The 24,667-nt window shown below is 38.2% G+C and overlaps 1 protein-coding gene across 9 annotated transcripts in view; it reads left to right on the forward strand.

Annotated features, from left to right (window-relative positions):
* SETBP1 (SET binding protein 1) overlaps positions 1 to 24,667 on the forward strand; it is a 468,541-nt gene that overhangs the window by 322,356 nt on the left and 121,518 nt on the right. For all 9 annotated transcript variants that reach the window (XM_074279242.1, XM_074279248.1, XM_074279246.1 and 6 more), the window contains one exon: positions 11,816 to 15,293. In XM_074279242.1, the coding sequence (XP_074135343.1) occupies positions 11,816 to 15,293 (3,478 nt within the window). The remainder of the gene's footprint in view (positions 1 to 11,815; positions 15,294 to 24,667) is intronic.

Genomic DNA, 24,667 nt, shown 5'->3' on the forward strand with positions numbered 1-24,667 from the left:
CCTTTCTCTATCCCTCTCTCTCTCTCCCCTTTCTCTCTCTCTCTCTCTCTCTCTCTCTTTCTCTCCCTCCCTCCCTCCCTCCCTCTCTCTCTCTCTCTCTCTCTCTCTCTCTCTCTCTCTCTCTCTCTCTCTCTCTCTCTCTCTCTCTCTCTCTCTCTCTCTCTCTCTCTCTCTCTCCCCCCCTCCCTCCCTCCCTCCCTCTCCATTCCTTTACTTTCTCTCTCTTTTTTTGTCTATCTCGGAATCTCACTCTCTCTCGTTCTCTTTCTCTGTCTCTCTCCCTTCCTTCCCTCACCCTCCTCCCTCTTTCCTTCCTTCCCTCACCCTCCTCTCTCCTTCCCTCCCTTTCTCCCTCTCTCTTTCTACCTCTCTTCCTTTTTCTTTCTCTCTTTCCCCCCTCTCTCTCTGTTTCTCTCTGTCTGTGTGTGTCTATCTCTGTGTGTGTGTGTGTGTGTGTGTGTGTGTGTGTGTGTGTGTGTGTGTGTGTCTGGACATGGTCAAAAAAGCTTTTGATCTGCTGCTGCAAAACCCATTCTTCAATGAGAAGCAACGATGATTTAATTCTTCTTTTGTAGTTTGGGAGGAGGTTCACATTAGAGGACAATTAAAAATATTTAGAAATACAACCTCCTCCATAATCTTGGAGGGATTTGTCTCTTCTACATTTCCCCTACCCACTACAACACATAGGAAAAGATGATCTTATATTAGCTTGTGGTGTTCTTGGGTTGGACTTGATGGCCATTTCTTTCCAGCTGAGAGAGAAAAATTGCAAACATATGTGAAAGAATGGTATCTTTTTCTGTTTCCACTTTTAGCTCTCATTTCCCCCTACCTGCATCTTTTCCTTCTACTCTGTGGTACTTTTCTCTTCCACTGAATGTAACAAAGGACAGCTCATCCCACGAGGAGAATCCCGATGTCACCGTACATGTCAGTCCCTCCAGCCGCTACCGATGTTATTAATTTTTAAAACAAACTTCCTGATTGAGGTTCTGACTGCCTCTAAATTGTCTCTACAAGGAGACTGTGTACTAATTAACCCATAGAAACAATCAGCGATGTACCTTTTTCAAGTTTCAGGGTGATTAGAATATGAAAATGAAGAGCACAATGGTGCAGATGTTTTAAAATCACAGCAGACAGCAATTAGTGACACGGAAACCAGCTGCTTATCTCTCCAGATAAAGCCTCTTAATAGGGAATTACACTGGAGGAGTCATTACACAGATGGATCCGCAAATGATTTAAAGAGGAGGCGTTGCAGTATTAACTTTGATTGGTGAGCCAGGTTCTTGTCAGTTGTTCAATGTTACCTCTGCAAGAAGGTGGGTTTGTAGCTGGGCCAGGGGGTTTCCTGAGATAGTCACAATTTTACCTGTCTTCTGGGTCACAATGTGCATACTCTCTTCAAATAGCCCAAGGGGAAGAGAAGGCAACCCTGACCCACCGGTCACCAGAGGCACCTGCACTTTGGGAAATGGGCTTCTTTGTTTGGGGATCAAGACAGTCAGCTGTCCCTATACAGAAAAGAGAGGATTTGGGGTGCTGAAAGGGAAATAATTAGGCAGTTGATTGGCTGTGTTAGGTATACTACTAGAAAAGAAAAGGCTCATTGTATTTTGCCAAGTGATTCTTGGGGCCAGTGGGTGTGTATGTGTGTGTGTCTGATGGGGGAGGCTCATCTTGGTAATCATTTTTAATTATGGGGAATTACCCTCTACTTGAAGAAGTATATAGTAGGAGCCTTTGTTTGGGGGGGTTAGCAGTTACTATCACCAACAATGAGAACAACTTCATCATTCCCAGGGATTATTAGGTGGGTCAATGCCATGAGATGGACCACATAAGGCTCCCCTCAGCCATGAAGAAACCAGGAAGAAGAAAAAGAGTAAAAATGACTCTGAGGGTTTACTGGCAGTCTTTGGGTCAGTTCATGAGAAGGCTTTTTTATGTGTCTTGGGGAAATTCAGGGATGGGCCTCCTTTTCCCCAGGATTTCAGAAACAGTTACTAATTTAGGTAGTGTGGTGGAAAGAACACTTAGCTGTTAAGAGCAGAAGAAGTGAGTTCTGCCCTGACATTACTGCTATTTCATTGTGTCCACCTCTGTAATTAAACATTACTAGGTGGTACGGATCATTTGTTTAGTACTTTTCTGGTCCATCCACTTTCTGCTGAGCAGTCTATCAACAAGCTTTTATTATGGATTTACTATGTCCCAGTCGCTATATTGAGAACTTATAATACACAAAGCCAAGAGTTAAACAATTTCTGATCTCAACATACTAATAAAGTATGGGTAGCATAATAGGCAATATAAAATAAAATACTGGGGCTATCAAAAGCTAATATGGATATTCTTTATACACACACACACACACACACACACACACACACTCACACATTATCTTTTTTATATGTCTATGCAAAGACAGGAAATAACCTGATATAGGTAGTGTCTCTCTGGATCATTATTCAGTTGCTTATTCTAAGTCACCTTACATGGACTAAATAGAGGTACTTCCTCTCTTTGGTCTTGTGGATCTACTCCCAGTATCTTCTAGGGGTATTTATTTGACACATCCCTTGCATTCTACCTAACTTCTGAGGTCCATCTGATATGGAGGAAGAGATCTTTTCCTCTGGTATCTCTGCGTGTCTTTCTGAATATTCAGTACCTGTCCTAAGCATGCACTCAGATGACTACATTTGGTCTTTTAATTCATTCTCACCAACTTTTTTATTCCTGGTGTTGGAATCCAGACTGAACTGAGAAATGATTCTGTTCAGCATCTTTACTTCCCTAGAAGGAATCCTTATGGATTATTAGAGGAGCCTACTAGTACCTAGAGCTCACTTTCTTGCCTATAAAATGACTTTCATTTCTAAGGATTCTTGTAGTAATGATTCAACTTAGCAACATCTACCAAGTGTCAATTATTGCTAGAGCTTTAGTGTTCTGTAAGTGAATTGCATGCTATAAAAATCTGAGACAAGACTCAGGTACAAAGGTTTCTTGTCCTAGTTCTATTAATTTGCTATTTGACTTGTACTGGTCACTTGCCTTATCTGAGTTTGTTTCTAACTCTATATGTCAAATGGGGGTTTGGACTAGCTACAGTTTCCTGTATCCCTAACGTGTTCTGATTCTAAGAAAGCCCCAAAGCTTATACAGTATTAAATAATTCAATGGAAAAACCAATAGATCTGGAGTCAGGACCTGAATATGAATCCCAACTCTATTAATAGTACCCAAGTATCTATAGTTGAGTCATTTCACTTAAATTCTGAGTATGTGGATGATCTCTAAATTTTTTTTGTAATTCTTATAGCCCCATAGAAAGTGATACACATATCACGGCAGTGATTTAGGACCTCAGAAGACTCTTTTGTTGTAACAGTGCTCTTCCGGTTGTAGATGAGTGAGTTTCAGATTAAGACATAGTTCATGTTTTTTTTGTTTGTTTGTTTGTTTGTTTTCTCTATTCTTTATTATGAGTAATGGATCTCTGGGAAGAAAGGAGAGATAGTATAGATTAGGAGATAAAGATGATGCCAAAAAAATTTAAGTGAATTTAAAAAAAAAAAAAAAAAAAAAAAAAAGGAAATATAGGCAACTAAGTAGCACAGTGGATAGAGCCTTTAGGGCAGGTCAGATCTGAGATTAAACCTGGCCTCAGATAATTACTCACTTTGTGTACCCAGACAAATCACTACTTCTATTTGTTTCAGTTCCCTAAATCCTGAAAGGGGATAATAATAGCGCTTTCCTCCCAGGGTTCTTATGAAGATCAAATGAAATTAGTATTTGTATTAGCACAGTGCCTGGTATATAGTAGTCACTGAATAAATGCTTGTTCCCTACTCCCTTCCCTTCCCTTTCATAATCTTAACATATATTTTACTTCCCCTACAAAAACTATTTCATACAATTAAATGAAATATCTTTGGCAGAGATCATTTTTTTAAAAAATTATCTCCCTTAGAAAATATTATATGACTTTCTGACATGCATTAGATTCTCAGACCTCACCCCCCTCCATCCCAGCTAAGTAAAACTATAATTACAGTTCTTTTAGTCTAGCTTTCCTTTTGAAGAACCTGGATTTTCATAATGGATACATTGAACAAAAGTTATTCCTTTTCAATAAAATAATCAACAAACATTTGTTTTATTAGCTACTAATGTGCTAGGCATTGTGCTAGATACAAAGACCAAAATGTAACAGTTCCTATTCTCAAGGAACTTATATTTTATTAGGAGAATAACATGCTCTTAGAGAGGTGTGTGTGTGTGTGTGTGTGTGTGTGTGTGTGTGTGTGTGTGTGTGTGTGTGTGTGTGAGACATTTTGGTCTTTGTATCTAGCACAGTGCCTAGATGATAAAACAAATGTTTATTGATTATTTTATTGACAGGGAATAACTTTTCTTCAGTGTATCCATTATGAAAGTCCAAGTTCTCCTAAAGGAAAGCTAGACAAAAGGAATTATAACTAGAGTTTAACTTGATGGGGGTGGGAGAGGGTGAGGAGGGGGAGAATATGATTCATGTCAGAAAGTCATAAAATAAATGCAAAATAAATACATGATGATTTGGGGATTGGAGAAGGCACTAATATTCTAGAGCTCAGGAAAGAAAGAACTTCAAGTAGAGAGTGGGAAAGTAGAAATTGAACTGATTCTTGAAGGAGATTAGGAATTCTGAAAAGAAATAGAAGAAAGGAGGGAGTACATGCTAGGAATGGGTGATAATCAGTACAAAAGTGTGAGGGGGGATTTACTACAGGCTTCTTTGAAACAGTAAATTTCCCTAGTGCTTTTAAAATAGGATTCCATGAGCTAAAATTTGTTTTACTCTCAGGGCATAAAGGGCACATTTATTTCCTTAAAGAACAGCTGAATTAAAACATGTACTCTAAGCACACTCTGACTGTTAAGGAGTGGCTAAAAAAACATACTGGAGGTCCATTTATAATTTAAAGTTTATTGTGGTTAACACAGAACATGGAAAATAATGAAAAATCTAGTATGCAGTCATTATATAGACCATATTTAAGGATCCACTATAAGATGTTTAAAAATATAGGTTCTTCCCCCAAGGAGCTCATAACTTAAATGGGAAAAAATAGAAATATGTTCTAAAACCTGACAAAAAACACAAAATGAAAATCCAAAAGGCTGAGGATAATGTTTCTATTCTTACTATTCTTCTTACCCCTATCCACACTCTGGCTTGACCCCATATTCTACTGCTTTTTTCACACTCTTAGACGTCATTTCTCTATGGAGTAAGTGCTCAGTTCTCAAGGTGGGATATATTGGAAGTGACAGTCTTGCCCCCGTATATATAATATGCCCTAGTTGACAGATAAGAAATGGGATTTTGTGAAGTACAACTGGATATAGCCATCAGCCAGGACTTTTGAGGAGCCATTCTAGCCCCATTGAAAGCCACTCTCCTCCTTTCTGCTCTCTTTCTCTCTTCTCTTCCCATCTGACTATAGAGTTTTAAGGACCATTTCCCTGCTATTACTCCTGATCGTTTGTTGTGCTTCTCTTTTGTCCACCATGCCCTTTGATTGTAGTGCTCTCTCAGCAGGGCAAATTGAAGCAGAGACATTAGGAACAATGGGATCAGGCAATGATCCAGATGGATACACTGAGAACCAAATACTCTGAACTGTATTACTTTCTGCTGATCTGCTATTTCTTTTAAGTAACCAGGCCCACCTATCAAATGCAGGCAGTGCAATCCAACCTGCTTACAATTACATAGTCTTTGTCGAAGAAAGAATTAAGTGGCAAGTGAAATAATTAGGTGGTAGAGAAGAAAAAAAAATTCTTACAAGAGTAATAGATCATCAAATTCTTAGCAAGCTTTTTTTATCCAAAGCCTAAAAATCATAAGCATTATGTTTCATTAGGAACACTTAGTTGAATGACAGCATTTCCAATCTTGTTGATTTATCATTGTTACCATTCACCCATTAATCCTGCATGAGTTACAGAGTTCCCCTGATGTCATTCTATACCTCTTATGTGATAGGGGGAAATAAAAAGGAATGCCACTTGCATTTTCAAAATAAAACCAGGCTGAAATAAAACTCAATATTCTGGATGTTAAACTTATCCTGTGATATGTTTGATTCATTCCTTAGATAGATAGAATGCCAGCTCATTGATGTCAGATTGTTTAATTTTTGACATTATGTCATCAGCACCTAAAACAGTAGGTAATCAATAAGTGCTTTTTGTTTGAATGATGGACAGGTACACCGATAATCATTGAGCTCCAATGGAACAATGGTTGAAATTACAATCCTCAAGAACATGAAAAATGTTGAAGTGTGGCCTGAGACATCTTAAAATGTAATTAAGAAGCATTCAGTAAAGTAAATAAAAATGCAACACAACATAGATTCCTAAGTCAAAATGACTCTTCCTCCCCTCCTCCCAAAGCATCCATTTTTTTTGAGTTTGACAGCATTCATCTAGTCTAATCCCCACTCAATGCATGGGGTCACAAATAAAATGTTTCAAATAAGTGGTCTTCTAACACTTTGTTAAAGACCTTTGATGAAAGGGAATTGCCTCTCAAAACTTAACCACTCTATTATTGGTCTGCTCTCATTCTTAGGAAGCGCTTCTTTTTTGTCTATTATTTATTAATCTGCTTCTTTGTAATTTTTACTTATTATTCCTATCTGTGTCTACTAAGACCAAGAAGAACAAATCTAATCTTGCTTTTTCATAATAATCAGGATTATTATTATTCAGTCATGTCTAACTCTTCATGACCAAGTGGAACATATAGTTCATGGGATTTTCTTGGCAAGGATAATGGAGTGTTTTTGCCATTTCCTATTCCAGTGGGTTAAGGCAAGCAGAGGTTAAGTGCTTTGCCAGGTTACATAATTAGTAACTGTCTGAGGCTGGATTTGAACTCGTGTTCTGTCTCTGGGCCCAGGGCTCTATCCACTAAGCCATTTAGATGCATCCTTAGCCAAGATATGCATCCTCAATTCCTTTACTTATATTTTATGTGATATGGGTTTACATATATGTTCTGATCAACCTTCTTAGTATACATTCTAGTTCATCAGCATTAATATATTCTTCCAAATTGGTTTAAAAAAAATAACAACAAAATGAATTGATTTCCTGTTGCTTGCCTTCTCAATAGGTACAAGGAGGGAGGAAGGAAGGAGAAACTTTGGAATTCAAAAGTGAATGTTGAAAACAATTTTAAATAATAATTAAAAACTTGTTTTCCATTTGAATTCATTATCTTGCACTGCTTTGTAATTTTTCTTTAGGTATTCTCTCTCTCTCTCTCTCTCTCTCTCTCTCTCTCTCTCTCTCTCTGTGCTTGTGGTATGTGTGTGTGTGTGTGTGTGTGTGTGTGTGTGTGTGTGTGCACGTGCATGTACACATATTTTTTTTTCCTTCTAAACTTCTAAGTTAAGTAAGGACTAGAAACTTGAGTTGAATATTCTGTAAGTCAGCCCAGTGTCTATAAGCCACCCATACTTAATGAAAAGTACAAAACTGTGCATACAGTAGAATATGAATGTGTATATATGCTGATTTACTCACAGTGACTAGCTTAGATACTGGAAAAATCTGTCTGAGATAATCTGTGTAGAACAGAGAAAGGAAGACAGAATAGTAACACTTCTATTTTATGGTTCCTATAAGGATCTAATGATAATGACATGTAAAGTACTCAGCAAATAATAAAATACTACATAATAAAGATAGCTAATAAAAGCTAGTTATTATTATTACTGATTTTTCCCTAGCTTCATAGAAAGAAACCTATACCTTCTTCTCATCTTAAAAAAATCCTGTGTAACTTACTCCTCTTAGCTATTCCTAACTATTGTTCTATATCTCAAATCTCATTTTCTCAACCCAGCTCTTTTTGAAAAAGTATTCTACACTGATTATCTCTTCTTTCCTCCTTTCATTGTCTTCTGAACTCTCTAACATCTAGCTTCTGACCTTATCACTCAGCCAAAATTTTTCTCTCCAAAGTTACCACTGTTCTCTTAATTACCAAATCTAATTACCTTTTCTTCACTTCCCTACATCATTTGAAATGGTAACTATTTTTTCCTTCTAAATATCCCCTTCTTTTTATCTTTCAATGATTCTTTTCTCTATTAGTTTTCCTATTTTCTCTCTGATCTCTCTTCTTGTTTGCATCCTCCTTGTCATTTGTCTCAATTGTAGATGTAGCCCAAGGCCTGTCTCAGACTTCTCTACAATCTCTTTTTTGATGATTTCATTAGTTCCCATGGGTTTAATTATCATCTCTGTGTGAATGACTCCCAGATCTCTACAGCCTACCCTAATCTATCTCCTGAGCAAAATAATATATCTCCAGCTACCTATTTTGGACACTTAAAATTCAATGATGTCTAAATATTCAAATATTTGATGACTCTGTATATTCAAAACAAAAATCATTATATTTCTCCCTAAAGCCACCCCTATTCCAAAAGTTCTATTTTTATTGAAAACACCACACTTTTTTTTTTGTCACTCATGTTGAAAAGGTCAATCTCATCAATTCCTCACTTTCCCTTTGATCCACATATTCAATCACTTGTCAATTCTCCCTCCACAACACATCCCATACCTCTCTGCCTTTCTTTCTACTCACATAACCACCATATTAGCTCATTGTCTCATCATATCTTACATGGATGTTACTAGCCTTCTAGTTGGTCTCCCTGACAAATGTCCTGCTTCTCAAAATCATCCTCCACAAAGTTGTCAGAGATGTTAATAAAAAAAAAAAAAAACAGGTTTAACTGAGTTATTCTTGTGCTCAAGTTATATTATCTTCCTTTTATTACCAAGATCAAAATATAGACTCCTATATTTAGCATTTAAACCCCATTCACATTCTGACTCCAGCCTACTTTACAGGCTAATTACACATTACTCCCTTTCATGCTTTCTATAGTCCAGCCAAGCTGGATTCCTTAGTTTTGTGCTCACCCACACTACACTCTGCCTTCATGTCTTTGTACTAGCTGTCTCTGATGCCTAGAATCCATTCCCTCCTCACCTCTGCCTCTTACAACACTTAGCTTCCTTCAAAGCACAGCTCAGTTTTCATTCATTTCCTTTTTCTGTTCAGTCGTGTTCGACTCTTTGTGACCCCATTTAGGGTTTTCTTGGCAAAGATACTGTAGTAGTTTGCCATTTCCTTCTCCAGCTCATTCTACAGATGAGGAAACTGAGGCAAATAGGGTTATATGACTTGCCTAGGTTCATACATAGCTTGAAAGTATCTGAGACCATATTTGAATTCAGGAAGATGTTTTCCAGACTTCAGTCCAGGCATTATAGTCTTTGCCACAATTCATCTCTTACATGAGGCCTTTGCTGATATCTCCTGCTTCTACTGTTCCCATCCCTTCCCCTAAAAAAAATCAACTTATTTTCCTATATATGTATTTGTTTTATATGGTGATAAAATGTTTAATCCTTAAGGCCAGTGACAATTTTGTTTTGGGATATCCCCAGTGCCTTGTGTAAGCCTTGCACAGAGTAGAAATTTTATAAATCCTTCTAGTACCAGTAGAAACACACAGATAAAGAAGCATGTTATTTAGGAATTTCAAGAACAGGTGTCCCCATAATGCAGAAAATACAAGCCCCCAAAACTGCTAACCTGAGTTTATCCTATGGGACACAGTAGCCATACCAGAAGTTTCAGTAAAATTTTAAGTATACATATATATATATATATATATAGTCCTTTGAACAGTCACAAACTACTCTATGGAATGGTGGAATCAGTTCACACCTTCCCCGAAAATGTACTTGATGTCTCATTTTTTCTCATTTTTCCTACATCCCTTACACCATTTGTCAGTTTCCTTTTCTGTCCTATCAGTCTAATAGGTATGAAGTGGCATCTCAGAATTGTTTTAATTTTCTCTAATCAGTAGTGAGTCAAGGCATTTTTTCCATATATATATATATATATATATATATGTATGTATATATATATACATATATATATATATGTATGTATGTATAGCATCTATTTCACAAAGTTCAGTAGCTCAAACACTCTTAATGTCTTTTAAGTTTCCAGAATGATTAACTATAATTTAACCAAAACATTCCTGCCAAGGTTTTTGCTCCAATGGGTAGTTTTAGTTTCTTTCTGGAAAATCTTCAAAAAACCCTAATCTTGAAAGTGGTCTCCCATTAGAACTTCTTCCTCCTGCCCTGACTTGCTTGTTGTTTTTTTTTTTTTTCTTTCTTTTTTTTCTTCTCCAGTCCTGTCCCTTCTAGTCAAGGCGTTCCCTGATCTTAGCATAGGCTTACTCACCTGTAAAATGAGGGAATTATAGTAGGAAAAGAAAAACCAACATTCAAACCCTTGCCAGAACCATTTTATTCTATGATCATTTCTTAATTGATTAATATCTTAATTTAATTCTTAAATCTTTGAATCTTTGATTATGTCTTATGGCTATTTAGGGGATACACATTCTTTAAATTTTCTACCAATAACCTAAAATCAAGTTTTGATATTGTGATTGTTTTATAAGTTTGGATATATGTATGTATGTGTGTGTGTGTTTAATGAGAGCTTTAAAAGCTGTTCCCTGGTTCTAGTATTCCTGAACCTGGTGAATAAGTTTGCATTCACTTATTCTATTATATCGATTGTTTTCCTCCCCCTTGAATGTTCAGCTGACCTCTGTCCTTTCTGTCCAAGGAAGCTTCTGAAGTCCCAAAGTGGTTCAGTCAGGGGTAGACTTGGGATGAAGCCAAGCTGACAAAATTCCAAGGAAGTATCCCAAGAGGGATGTTGATTTTCCTAGAATACTCCATTCCCAGGGTGTGCCTCAGAATATGAAGAATCCTCTATGGTACTATAAGAAATTGTCTTATGAGGTTAAAGGATCCCCATTAGAAGTGAATTACAGTAAATATTTTTCTGAGCAAAAAAATGTAATTATTAATGTTAATAGCTTATAGAGTGCATTACCATTTACATGGGGAATGGGGTATAGGATCTAAAATAAAACCTTATGTTGGAATAACGAGTAGTTAAAAACTCCTATTCTGTCTCCTTTTTTCATTTCTTTTCTGTCCTTTAATGGTCCCCTCCTGTTCCATGAGTGGAAGACTCTGGTTGTGTTTTTAGATTTCAGATCTTAGAACTTCTTTTGCATTATACAGAATGGTTGCTTAATGAGTTATGATACCAGCACTTCAGCGAAATATGAATAATATTGTAATCTACAAATAATTGAGGAAAAATTGAAGAGGGGAAAGAAGTACATTTTAGGAAGGTGTTGGGGAAGAAGGAGGAAGGTATCCATGGTAGATAGGAAAGAACCATAAACTAGGAGTCAGAAAACCCAGACTCTAGTCCTTGCTTTGCTATTAAACAACTATGTGACCTTGGGCAGAACCTTATTTTACCTGGGCTTCCTCATCTATAAAATTAATAATTTATACTAAATAGCTTTTAAAGTCCATTTTAGCCCTAACATTCTATGATTCTAATTTTAAACTAAAACTAGTTAGACTATGATTCTCTTTTATTTGAAAGCAGGACTTTGAGATTAGATCCCATTTAAGGTTCATTTGAGAACAATGTTAATATAGTTTTATCACTGCAGTTTAAGGAACCCTTATAAAATGGCTCAGAGTTAAAAGAAGTTGTTAAAGTAGTCATTTGCCTCTAACTTTCAGATAATTAAGAGCCTCAACATTAACTTTGTTAACGGTACTAAAGTACTCATCCCCCTCCTCCTTCTCTTTCTCTCAGGTTTATGAGAGGCCACAGAAACACTCAGCCCTCCACTATGATCCCAGCCTCCAACAGGACTTCACTGGAGATACCTTAAAACCAAAGCACCAGCAAAAAAGCAGCACCCAGAGCCACATAGATTGGTCTGCCAGCTCAGATAATGGGCCCGCCACTCAGAATTCTTTTATTGGGACGGAGTCTAATCGAGAAACTCCAGGCACTACTAAGATTCCAACCCTTGAGCCTGTGGCTTCCTTTGCCAAGTCCCAGGTGAAGAAAAGTAGTGTGAGCAGCACATGGAGTCAATTGTCTAGCAGTAGCAAAGATCTGCTTTTGGGTAATGTCGTCCCAGCCCCAAGCAACATCAGTTCACCAGCCCAGACCACCAGCTCAGCTGAGTGCAATGGACTTCCGCCCTTAGTAGATCAAGATGGAGGAGGATCAATGGAGCCTCCAGATCCTCCTAGTGGAAACAGCAAGAAGAAATCAAGCAAGAAAGACTTAGTAAATCAAACCATACCAAACTCAGATCTGGACTGGGTCAAAAATGCCCAAAAAGCATTTGAGACCAAAACTCATGATAACTTGGAAGGAAAAAAGGAAGGCTACTCTACAGATAACATCCAAGAGGTATCACCAGCCAGGCAAAATGTGAGTTCCATTAGTAATCCTGAAAATGATATGAGTCATGTGCGGATTACTATTCCCATCAAGACTCCAACCCTGGACCCACCTAGCCATAAAAGGAAGAAAAGGCAGTCTATGAAAACAATAGTGGAAAAAATCATTCCAGAGAAAGCCTTGGCTTCTGGAATTCCTATAAGCAGTGAAGTAGCTAGCAGGATTCTCTCTCACCCTGAAGGAAGTAAGAAGGATCCTCGTACTACCAAGCTTGCTAAAATTATGGAGAATGAGCCCTCCTCAGTTGTGCTAGAAGGAATTGGAAGTGCTGAAAAGGTTCTCTCAAGTAATGCAGCCAGACTGCGAAAAACTCCCCTGGTTATGAGTCCTCCATCATGCACAGATCCACCCCTCACAAGCAAGCTGCCAGAAATTCAGCATCCTAAATTTGCTGCAAAACGGAGATGGACCTGCAGCAAACCAAAACCTACCAGTATGCTGCGAGAGTCAGCCATGACCACTTCTGAAAAACTCATGGTAGAGCCACCTTCCGCATATCCTATCACCCCATCTAGTCCTCTGTACACAAACACAGACAGTCTCACTGTGATTACACCAGTTAAAAAGAAAAGAGGACGACCAAAGAAACAGCCTCTACTCACTGTTGAGACTATTCATGAGGGAACTTCCACCAGCCCAGTCAGCCCAATCAGCCGGGAATTTCCTGGCACTAAGAAGAGGAAGAGAAGACGCAATTTGGCCAAACTGGCCCAGTTAGTGCCAGGAGAAGAGAAATCTATGAGCGAGATGAAATTCCACAAAAAAGTTGGAAAGCTTGGTGTACTGGACAAGAAGACCATCAAGACCATCAACAAGATGAAGACTCTTAAGAGGAAAAACATCTTGAATCAGATCTTGTCCTGCTCCAGCAACATAGCCTTGAAGGCAAAAGTACCACCCCAGACCACTCCTGCAGGAGCATCCATTGACAGCAGACTGGGTAAGCAGATCAATGTCAGCAAGAGAGGGACCATCTACATTGGCAAAAAGAGGGGCAGAAAACCTAGGGCAGAGCTGCAGCCCCCATCTGAAGAACCTAAGACAGCCATCAAACACCCAAGGCCTGTTTCCAGCCAGCCGGATATTCCAGCCGTGCCTTCCAACTTTCAGTCACTTGTGGCATCTTCACCAGCAGCTATGCACCCACTTTCCACGCAGTTAGTCGGGTCTAATGGCAACCTGAGCCCCGCCAGCACTGAAATCAATTTTTCAGAGTTGAAAACTATGCCAAATCTTCAGCCCATCGGTGCTCTTCCTACCAAAACCCAGAAAGGATTACACAGCGGAACCTGGAAGCTGTCACCTCCCAGGTTGATGGCCAACTCCCCTTCACACCTATGTGAGATTGGGTCCCTGAAAGAAATTACACTGTCCCCTGTGAGTGAGTCACATAGTGAGGAGACCATCCCTAGTGACAGTGGCATCGGGACGGACAACAACAGCACATCCGATCAAGCTGAGAAGAGTTCAGAATCCCGCCGGCGGTACTCTTTTGACTTCTGCTCTTTGGACAATCCGGAGGCCATTCCATCTGACACCAGCACAAAGAATCGACATGGCCACCGGCAGAAGCATCTCATCGTGGACAATTTCCTTGCCCACGAAAGCATCAAGAAGCCAAAGCACAAGAGGAAAAGGAAAAGCCTGCAGAACCGTGACAACCTCCAGTTCCTTGCGGACCTAGAAGAGCTTATCAACAAGTTCCAGATGTTCAGGATCTCCCACCGGAGTTACACATTTTATCATGAGAACCCATATCCCAGTATTTTTAGAATCAACTTTGATCACTATTACCCGGTGCCATATATACAGTATGACCCCTTGCTCTATCTTCGAAGGACCTCAGACATGAAGTCCAAGAAGAAGCGTGGTAGGCCTGCCAAAACCAATGACACCATGACAAAGGTGCCTTTTTTACAGGGGTTCAGCTACCCTATCCCCAGTGGAAGTTACTATGCACCCTATGGAATGCCTTACACATCAATGCCTATGATGAACCTTGGTTATTACGGTCAGTATCCAGCTCCTTTGTACCTATCCCACACTCTTGGCACAGCTTCGCCATTTATGAGGCCATCAGTGCCGCCTCCCCAGTTCCATGCCAGCTCCCATGTGAAGATGTCCAGCACCGCCAGGCACAAAACAAAGCATGGGGTGCACCTGCAGTCACCTGTGGGCATGGGTCTTGGAGACTTACAGCCCTCTCTCAATCCCCCAAAGGTGGGAAGTGCTGGGTTGTCCAGTGGTCGCCTCCACAAAAGGAAACATAAACACAAACACAAGCACAAGGAGGACCGAATCCTGGGGACCCATGATGACCTGAGCGGTCTCTTTGCAGGCAAATCCACAGGCTTCTCTAGCCATGTGTTGAGTGAGCGGCTGAGCAGCGCTGACAAAGACCTCCCCTTGGTGAGCGAGAAGAGTAGGCATAAGGAGAAACAGAAGCACCAACACAGTGAGGTCAGCCACAAAGCTTCCAAGAGTAACTTTGAGGTTGATACCCTGTCGACCCTATCTCTCTCTGATGCCCAACAGTGGACACAGGTGAAGGAAAAAGGAGACACTAGTGGAGAGCCTGCTGACTCCTGTTCTAAGAAGTTCTCTGGCGGCGGCAGTGGAGAGAGCAGCAGCACGAGGCCAGAGACGTTGGATGTGTTTGGCAACATGAACACGTTGAATGACAAATGGGACAGTGAAGTGAGTGGGAGTAAAAGAAGGAGCTTTGAAGGTTTTGGAACATACAGGGAAAAGGACATCCAAGCCTTCAGGATGAACCGAAAGGAAAGAAGCACCTATGACTCCTCAGTGTCTCCAGGTAAGTCCATGGCTCGGAATGTCCTAAAATGCAAGAGATATTGCCCACCACAGACATGTTGTTTAAAGTCTAAGTCAATTCCTTACTTCCTAGGCTTTGAACATTAGAATTTCATCATCCTTTTTTAACGCTCACTATTTGAAGTGTTGGCAAATGAAAGCCAGTTTCCTCTTAAGTTGGTTTAGTGACCATATAGCATTTCTGCCCATATTCATTAAGCATCCATATACTCCCATGTATAGTCTATTTGTTTTCTTAGGAAATTATTTGAGGTCCATGAGCTTTCAGGAGCTGTTAGGTTCTTAATTGCAAAAAAAAAAAAAAAAAAAAAAAAATGCCATCTTTGCTTTCTTGTCAGAGATGAAAGAAAGATGCAGGACATATATAGCCAGGAGGTGTGTATCGTCATTGGTGAGGGGAGAAAGGAGAAGCCTCCCCCCAAAAACCTGTAGGTTTCTCTATTAGATTCTTAAAATGTCAGGACTCTTATTATCCTAGTAAAGAACACAGAGTTAACCTAAAATATCTTCTTCCATGACTGAGACTTCACTCAGGGATTCTCAGCAGGTTAATTTTGATCAACCAGCAATTCATAGATCTCAACCTAGTGAGATCAAGGCTTTCACTTCTGAATACAGGGGTATTCTTTTACCTCCCAAGTATTTAAAATGGTGGTAAGGCTCAAGGAAGATGGGGAAACTAGACACTAACAGCATCCGAGTCTCTCTGTGGGGCCTGTCTGCATTCAAAATTCTGCCTTACAAGAGCCATAGCAAGGCAATGAGGCTCACAATTCCTCTGTCTCTCTGATATTTTTAGGCTATAAGGAGAGAGCATGGCTGGGGGAGAGGGAGATGTGTGTGTCTGTGTGTGTGTGTGTGTGTGTGTGTGTGTGTGTTTGTGTAGATGCTCTTTCAACACAGCACTGTGAAAAGGGTGCTGACTAAGATTCAAATCCAATCTCCATCTCATACTCCCTAAGTAACCTTATTTAACTTCTGTTGGTATTGGTTTCTTCAAATGTAAAATTGGGGGCTGGGACTTGCTGGCCTTCATGTTTATTTCCAGCACTAAATCTAGGGTCATGTGAACCTTCTTTTATCCTGAGGCATTTCCATTGGAGAGGGAAGTATTGTTCAAAACTACTAAAGTTGATGTGCCATACCAACAGTTTTCATCCTAACCCTTTCCTATTACTTGTGGCTTCCTAGCAGTGAGAAAGATTGTTCTGTCATTATCCACCTCCCCCACATTCCATCACCAAACTTTCACCACCACCCTGTCTCAACTCTCCCACTTTCCTGCCAGTATCCTCCACAAATCACTAGATGGGTTATAACCCTTCCAAAGCAGAACCCAGTAAGTAGTTCCTTTACATATAAAAAATATAGGATCCCTGTCTTAAGTGTCAAGGGAGTTATAAAACCACAGTAATATACAACTCCTTACCCCAGAAATTAGAATTAAAGGATCCTCTTCCCACACCTAAGATGCAGAAAGATAGAAGGAGGATACAAATTCTTGAGGCGGCAAGAGCTTTCTTATCCATTTCTTCTCATATTCCTCCTTAGCAATGAATAATTATAGAAGGTAGAAACTGTCCGTTGATGAATAAATTAGATATTTTCCAGGTTAGCAGATTTCAGAGAGAAATACAGTCATAAGAGTCATCATTAAGGAAGGTTCATAGTTCCCCTTCAAACCTCTGCCCTAATCTGGGATTTGTTATGGTCATGGTCTCTTGGGTTAATGAAGACCAATCAGCAGTCCTGTCCTTTTGGATATGTTGTAGGAGATAAATGATCCAAATTTCATTTCCCCCCACTTCTACCCAAAGTCAATTGGCAAGTCTGTTTTTAACTTTCATTGGCTTTTCTTATGTATCTTCAGTGTCATGCAGTCTGTATGGTGAAGCCTACCTTGAAAAAGGAGTTAAATTAACTCTAAGCCCAAGTCATGTTCCTGATTTTTCTTTCAGCCTGACAGAGCTGAACCTTGGGACCTCACCTAGCCAGGAACAGAGTTGGTTCACATTTCTGCATTTTCTGAGCTTTAGTTAGATGAAAAACATTGTCACGGTTTTACTCAGAAGAATCAACAAACAAAAAGCATTATTTACTGGTCAGAAAATGAGAGTAGGGCAGCCAAGGGGATCCTGTCACCATGATCACACATTAAAGAAACAATCTGATTGATATTTTCCTAAACCAGATTGTGTTATTCTGAGGTTGTTTGAGTTTCAATAAATTGTCCAGTTACACTCAGCGCCTGTTATTTTTAGGGGCTCACAGTTGGCTTCTAGACTTGCCATAATGCTTTCCTTATATTTTCATTTATATGGCTCTGGTGACATTTTTCTCCAAAGTACCTTCACATCTGTTCTTTTCTTTGATCTTCACACTTGCCCAGTAAGACAGAAAAGGCTGCAGTGTGGATAATGGAAGGATTGGGAATCATGAGGACTGGGTTCTAGTTTCTACTCTTAAATTATTACTTTAATTAAATTCTTATTTAATAAATCATTAACTATTAAATTATCAGCAAACATCATGGCTTAATGGTTAGAGTTCTGGAGTTTTAAACTCTGGGTTTCAGTCTCTCCAGAAATATTTACTAGCTGATCAAACCTGGGCAAATAGCTTAAATTCTGAGTCATGCTTTCCTTCTCTATAATATCACCAGTCTCACAGGATTTTTGTGTGGCTCAAATGAGATAACATATCTAAAGTACTTCTCAAACCTTAAGATTATTATTGTTAGCTGTCTGACCTCAGGAAAAACTCTTTTTCTGGGCCTCAAATTCTTTCTCTGTAAAATGAGAGGTTGGAGCTAAGTGACTCCCTAGTTCCCATACTATCTCTCAAGTTCAATGATTTTTTTTTAATCTTTATTTTATCTTCTAAGAAAACTGAGACTTAAACAATTGATATAACTTGACCAGTGTCAAAAAATTAATCAGTAACAAAGTCAGCACCAGAAAGAATCAAACTCCCAAGTCATTGTTCTTCCCACTGTCTATTTCTTTCAAAAACATATTCACCCATCAAATTACTAGTCTTCCCCTAAGGTAGTTGAACAGTGATTATACAACTGATCAAGAGAAGTAGAGTAATTAAGAAGACATTCTGTTACTTAATTCAATACCAATGTAGAATCATTCCTTACAGCCCAATCTTATCTAAATGTCAACCCTTTAATGTCTCCACTGATATCTTCTGTTCTTTTTCTTACTGAGATTCAGTTTGCAAAATATTTGTGAAATATTTAACTGTGTATAACATTATCTTAGTAAGTACATTGACCATGTTTTAATATATATTGTTGACAGCCATTTAAGATCTGAGCTATTTTCTCTTTCCTTGGTGATCTCATTGCAACTTGATTCATTGATGTCTTCATTCTATTTCTTCCCTTCATCCTTGATTGCTCCTAAACATTCTGTTGCATCTAGAGCACCAAAGAATGTCCTTTAATAAATCCTGGAACCAGATGTCAGCTACCAAAGTCACTATTCTAGTGACCCAGTAATACTTGAGGAGGATTCACCTAAAATATATGTTCCAGTGAATGCTTTCTTTTGGTAGAGATGTTAAGCAATTAAGATTTGCCTTGACCAAAGTATGATGTGAGTGAAGATTTCAAATATAAACTGCTTCACCTTTTCTATCTTCTCCTATTTCAGGGAAAGATAAATATATAGTTTCACATTAAAAGCATTGTAAAATTCTACCCTATGGAGGCCTAACTTTTTAAATGAACCAAGAGATGTGTCTGGTTACACCTCTGAGACACTTCTTTGGGATTGGGCTAGTGAAAGACACTATATAAATGTGAGTCATTATCATTATGGAGAAAGGAATTAGAGACCCCATTTAGCAATAGCAGCAGTTGCACACTTCATTTACCCTTCAGCAGTCAGAAAATCATTTATTTCCCATCCCTCTGCCCCACCAGATGGCAAAATTTTGTTTCTAGCCATCTCTTATCATATCTACAGTTTATACCTGTTTCCATATATCAATACTTCCTTCTTCTTGCTTGCTTCTTCCTCTTCTTCCTCTCTCATGTTTTAAAGGTGATAGTGGCTATTAGGATTTTTGGTGTAGAGTAAGCCAACTACTATGTAGCCATTTATAAAATCAGACTGGGACTAATGAATGAATAGAAGAGAACTCAACCACAGAATCTTAAAACTGGACTTTAGAGGTCAACTACTCCAACTTTTATTTAAGCCATTAAAGGAATCCCTCTAAAGCATCTCAGAGATACTATCTTTCATTTAGCTCATAGCAGTGAACTTTTCATTACCAGATCAGAATGTGATCATGGGTATTTTAGAGAAATCCCTCATGAGGATACAAAAGAAGTTTTAATCACAATCTTTGTTTTTTTCAAATACTCATAGTCCTCATATATCTTAACTAATAATTATGCAAATCTTCCCATGAATATCCGACATGTGTTCCTCTTCATGCTAGTAGAAAGAGAACAAGCTTCTCTCAGATAAGGGAGAAGCTGTGAGTAAGGTAAATTTACTTACTTGTTAGTCACATGTGGATATTAAGTTAGGTGATCAGTATAATAATGTCTAAGTATTGACTCAGATATTTGTGACTTGCAAAATACTACTGAACTAACCTCAGAGATATTAGGAACTGGTGAGTTGGGCCTTGCCTTTAAAAGGCCTATTGGCAGATCTCATATGTTTGGAGGACTGGCGGAGGAGAGGAAACATTTGAACAACTGTCCCAAGGAAAGATTTATCTAGGATGACAAAAGTCTTGAAATGCATGAAAACAATATGCTTCTGACAATATATCGACTAAAAGTAGATGAGAAAGAAAAATAGGATTATCCCCCAAAGTGGAGATTAACAAAACAAAAGAACAAAAAAGAAGAGGAGCACTGATTAAGTTTAGCATGCTTCATTTTTTTTTTCATCTTGAAATTAGGAATCCTAAAGGAGTAACTGTGAGAGCTACTTCTGCAGGCAGTCTCTTTAAGTGGAATAGATCTGAAGTCTAATTGGAATTTGAGTTCTAATCTATGCTCTAAAATTTAAGAGCTATGATTTATAACTAGTCAAATCATTTACTTTCTCTTCATTACTTCATCTTTAAAAAAAAAAAAAGTAAATGATATAATCACATGGGTTTGGTGTAAAGAAAAAATTCCTGCCAATTTGAGGAATGCATAAGTACAATGGGTAGCCTCAGGAAGGGATGGTATTCTTGTTTCTGAAGGTTTTTATTCAGAGCTGGATGACTTCTTGGCTATATCTTATCTGCAATGATTATTTAGGTTCAGGTGGTCTCCATGCTATTTTGTGACCATTGCAAGCCATATCACTTCCTTTTCTCTACTTATATAATAAGGTTTGATCTTCATGATCTTATGATTCTTCTTGCCAGGTCTGATATTTTGTGATTCTTTAGATACCACACACATACACACACACACACACACACACACACACACACACACACAGAGTAAAAGAGTAAAAGGAAAATTGGAAAGATGAATGGAGTGAGAGATATTAAACTGTATAGTACTTTTTTCTACTATAAGCTACTGTTAAAAGTAAGTATCTCTCTGCCAAACATTTGGTTTCCATGCTACCTCTAGAAACTATTGTATGAGACTAAAGACTATTTTGGGGTATCTACTGAAGAAGGCTTTTTCCTCCCTTCCCTGTCTTAACTATTGTACATACTTAGTTGATCTTAATAAGATTCTATATAAAGTCCTTTTGGAAATCTAGTATTTGTCAAATTAAATGTTGTAAATCATAACTTGGGGAATGTGAAAAAAAATCGTATTGTCTTGGCCATGTTGAAGACAGTGATCAAGAAATTTCACCTTCAGAGCATGGAGTCCCCAGGCCATTTATCTTCCCTAGTTTGGCACAGATTCTCAAGTTCTGTTGGAAGTTTTATTTAGACCACTACAGGAGTGGGGAAGTATGCACATTCTGGATTGGTGGAGCAGAAACTGTGGTTTTGACAGACTTGGCTTGGCTATGCCACTGAGCCTTTCTTGGCTAAGGAAACAGAAGTACTCACGGCTTCCCAAGAGTGGCCAGTCATGGGGCAGAGATAAGCAAAAGGATGGCTGTGTGGAAGAAATTTTGGGCACACTACCTCTTCTTCCCAGAAGTGGACTATTGGGAGACACTGTGGAAAAGACTTGGAGAGAAGAATTTTTCTCAGGATGAAGCTACCTGGGGTGATTTCACCCTGCTGGATATCTTTGGCAAACACTATGCTTTTCCCCAAATAGCATTTAACTTCCAGTTGGCTGAAAGTAGTGTGTAGGAAGGGATAAAGAAACCAGAAAATCTCAGACTCTCCTAACTAGAAAAGACTTCAGAGGTGATTTAAATCCAACTCAAATCAAACAGGAACACCTTCTAAAACATCCCCAACAGCCAGGCATCAAACCTCCATTTGAATACTGCCACTCCACCCCAATGATAGGGAATTCACTGTCTTAGTATATACCTTTTCACTTTTGGATTGCTATCATTGTTAGGAAGTTTAAGTTCTAGCTATATGCAAAAAAATTGTGCTAATTATTAAAGTTACAACCAGAAAAGCAAGACAGCCCTTGTTCTCAAGGACCTCACTCTCTAATAAGGAAGACTTCCTAATAAGGAGAATTCATTGATAGGTCAAATAGAAAGCAAGTCCTGACAGAATATTGGAGTAAGAAAGAGTGTCATTGGTTTGTGAGATGTTTGTGGTTAACCAAATATATCTCTTTCTTCTGATTTCATCAGTTTTTATCTAGCATGAACCCCCTTTGGAGATGCTTGAATTGTACTGCTTGTATTGGTATTTATGCTCTTTAGAATCTCTAAGTTAACTTGGTTTATGCCTCTTTACAATTGGCCTTCCAGTTTCACAGCCCCTTTAGAAGTGGTACTTTGTATACAATGCAGCTCAGTAATTCTCACAATCTCCAGAAAGTAAACAAGACAAAGGGTAGGAAGTTGGTAATGATAAAAACAGTGTGGCTCTGTGATAGATGGAGAGTCAGAGGGAGGTAAAAAATTTCCTTAATGAGAAGTGAGAACCCTTACTTGGTACAGAATTTTGACTTTTCAAAATGCTTTTTTAAAGGTAACATGTCTCATTTCATGTCTATAATTACCCTTAATGCAGGTAGACCAGTAGTATTCTTTGCAGATGAGAAACAAGTCAAATGACTTATCCATGAATTCAAAACTAGGTAGTGATAGAATTCTATACTTGTAGACTTGTATACTTGATAGATTCTATACTTGTAAATCAGCATTCTTTCCTTTAAAAATGTTTTCTGGTGCTTTTTTTTAATGCCTTCTCTTCCTGATTCTTGGCCCCTTACCGAAAACAAACTACAACCAAAAAAGACCCAATAACAACAACCTTGTAACAACATCAAATAACCATATATGCACAATTCTGCACCCATTGTTCACATCTCTCTATAGAAAGAAAAATAGTAAATATGTTTTATCATCCTTATAATCATAGGTCTTTGCATTTAATTCCATTGCTTTATCTAAGAAGCAATTCTTGTCTAAACTGTCAAATATGTCCATAATCAAAGTTAGGTTTCTCGACTGTTCTTCCAAGGATATTACGTAGGATATTACGTAGGATATTCTTTGTTTAGTTTCTCAAAAGCATTTTATATCAAGTGAGAAGTTTTCTCCAGGTGTTCAGCACTCCCTAAAGTGAAGTTGTTTTCGAGTTTAAAGTCTATGAAAGCATGAAGGGAATTTCAGGGAAGATATAACCCGGGCTTACTCACTGATCCTGTTATACTAGAACTATGGGAATCCCACAACTAGATTCATAGATAGAGTGCTGGGCCTGATCTCAGGAAAACCTGAGTTCAAATCTGGTCTCAAACACTTTTTAGTTATGTGACCCTTGGCAAATCACTTAATGTCTGCCTCAATTTCCTCAACTATAAAATGGTGATGAGAATAATAGCCTCTAACTCTCAAGCTTATTGTTAATGATGTAATATTATAAAGTACTTAGCACAGTGCCTGGCACATATAAAGTTCTATATAAATGTTATTCCCTTCCATTCTTGAAACTAGAAACAGGTAATCTTAGGACATATCTAAATCTTACTTTAAAAGTAAAATTGTGGAAGTATTTATGCCGAAAGAGTAATATCTGACAAGTATAGTACCTTGAGGTTTACAAAACACTTAATATACATTATCTCTACACAAAATAATAAAATTGTTATTATTGTTATTCCTACAAATGAGATTTATATAACACTTTAAGGATTGCAAAGTACTTTATAAATGTATCATTTTATCTTCGTACTATCACTAGAACCTAAATGCTATTATGATCTCTATCGTTGGGATGTATGACCTGGACCAAGAACCAGCAAAAGAGACTCAGAAGGTGTGGTCCAGTGGATAGCATAATAACCAAGAGAGAGCATTGCCATGAAAACCAATTGTTGAAAGTGCATTTAAGAGGTGATAACAATATCTGATGATGGAGAGAGGTCAAAAAATATCAGAATTGGAAGAAAAAGGCCATCAGATGTGAGAATGATGAGATCTGATAACTTTGGAGCAAGAGAATCAGAAGCTAGAGGTGGAGTTAGCTAGTGTAATCTCCCATACTTACTAGCTGGGTGATCTTGGCTAAGACACTTTATTTCTGCTGCCTTCATTTCCTTATCTCATATGATCTCCTCAACAGGGATCATAATAACACCTCCTTCTTGGTTTCCTATCAGGCTCAAACAAGATATCTTCGTATTACTTAAAAGAGTGCCTGGCACAAATGAAGTGTTTAATAAATGTATATTAACTAATATAGAGGATCTTGTTAAGGAATTTCGCCACAAAGAACAGGAGATATATGAGATATCAGCTAATGTGGATAATAAGATTAAGTTAAGGCTTTTTAAAGATTAAGGAGACATGAATATATTGGTAGATAGACAGTATGGAACATCCAAAAGATAGAAAAAAAATTAAGATTAAAAAATACAATGATTTTTTTCTGATAAATGAAACTTCTACCAACCCAAGCCAGTCCTTTCTCTCTACAATGTACATTCAAAGGGTTGCCTAGAATATTGAAAGATTAAGTGATGTACAGAAGGACTTGAATCCAATTCCACTTCCTCAAAGACTGACTCTGTGAACACTGCTCCTTGAAGTCTTAGTGTGTTATACTTCCTTGTATCAATCATCATACCTAATATAATACCAGCATGCAGTCATACTTCATTATTTCAAGAACCAGTGATTTTTATCTGTATGATACTGCTTTCTTTAATGCAGATGGCAGAAACTTACCAAGCCTTACTAAATAATGAAATGTTGTGTATGTGATATATGTACACAC

This window comes from Sminthopsis crassicaudata, chromosome 1, assembly GCF_048593235.1.
Source record: "Sminthopsis crassicaudata isolate SCR6 chromosome 1, ASM4859323v1, whole genome shotgun sequence".
NCBI lineage: Eukaryota > Metazoa > Chordata > Mammalia > Dasyuromorphia > Dasyuridae > Sminthopsis > Sminthopsis crassicaudata.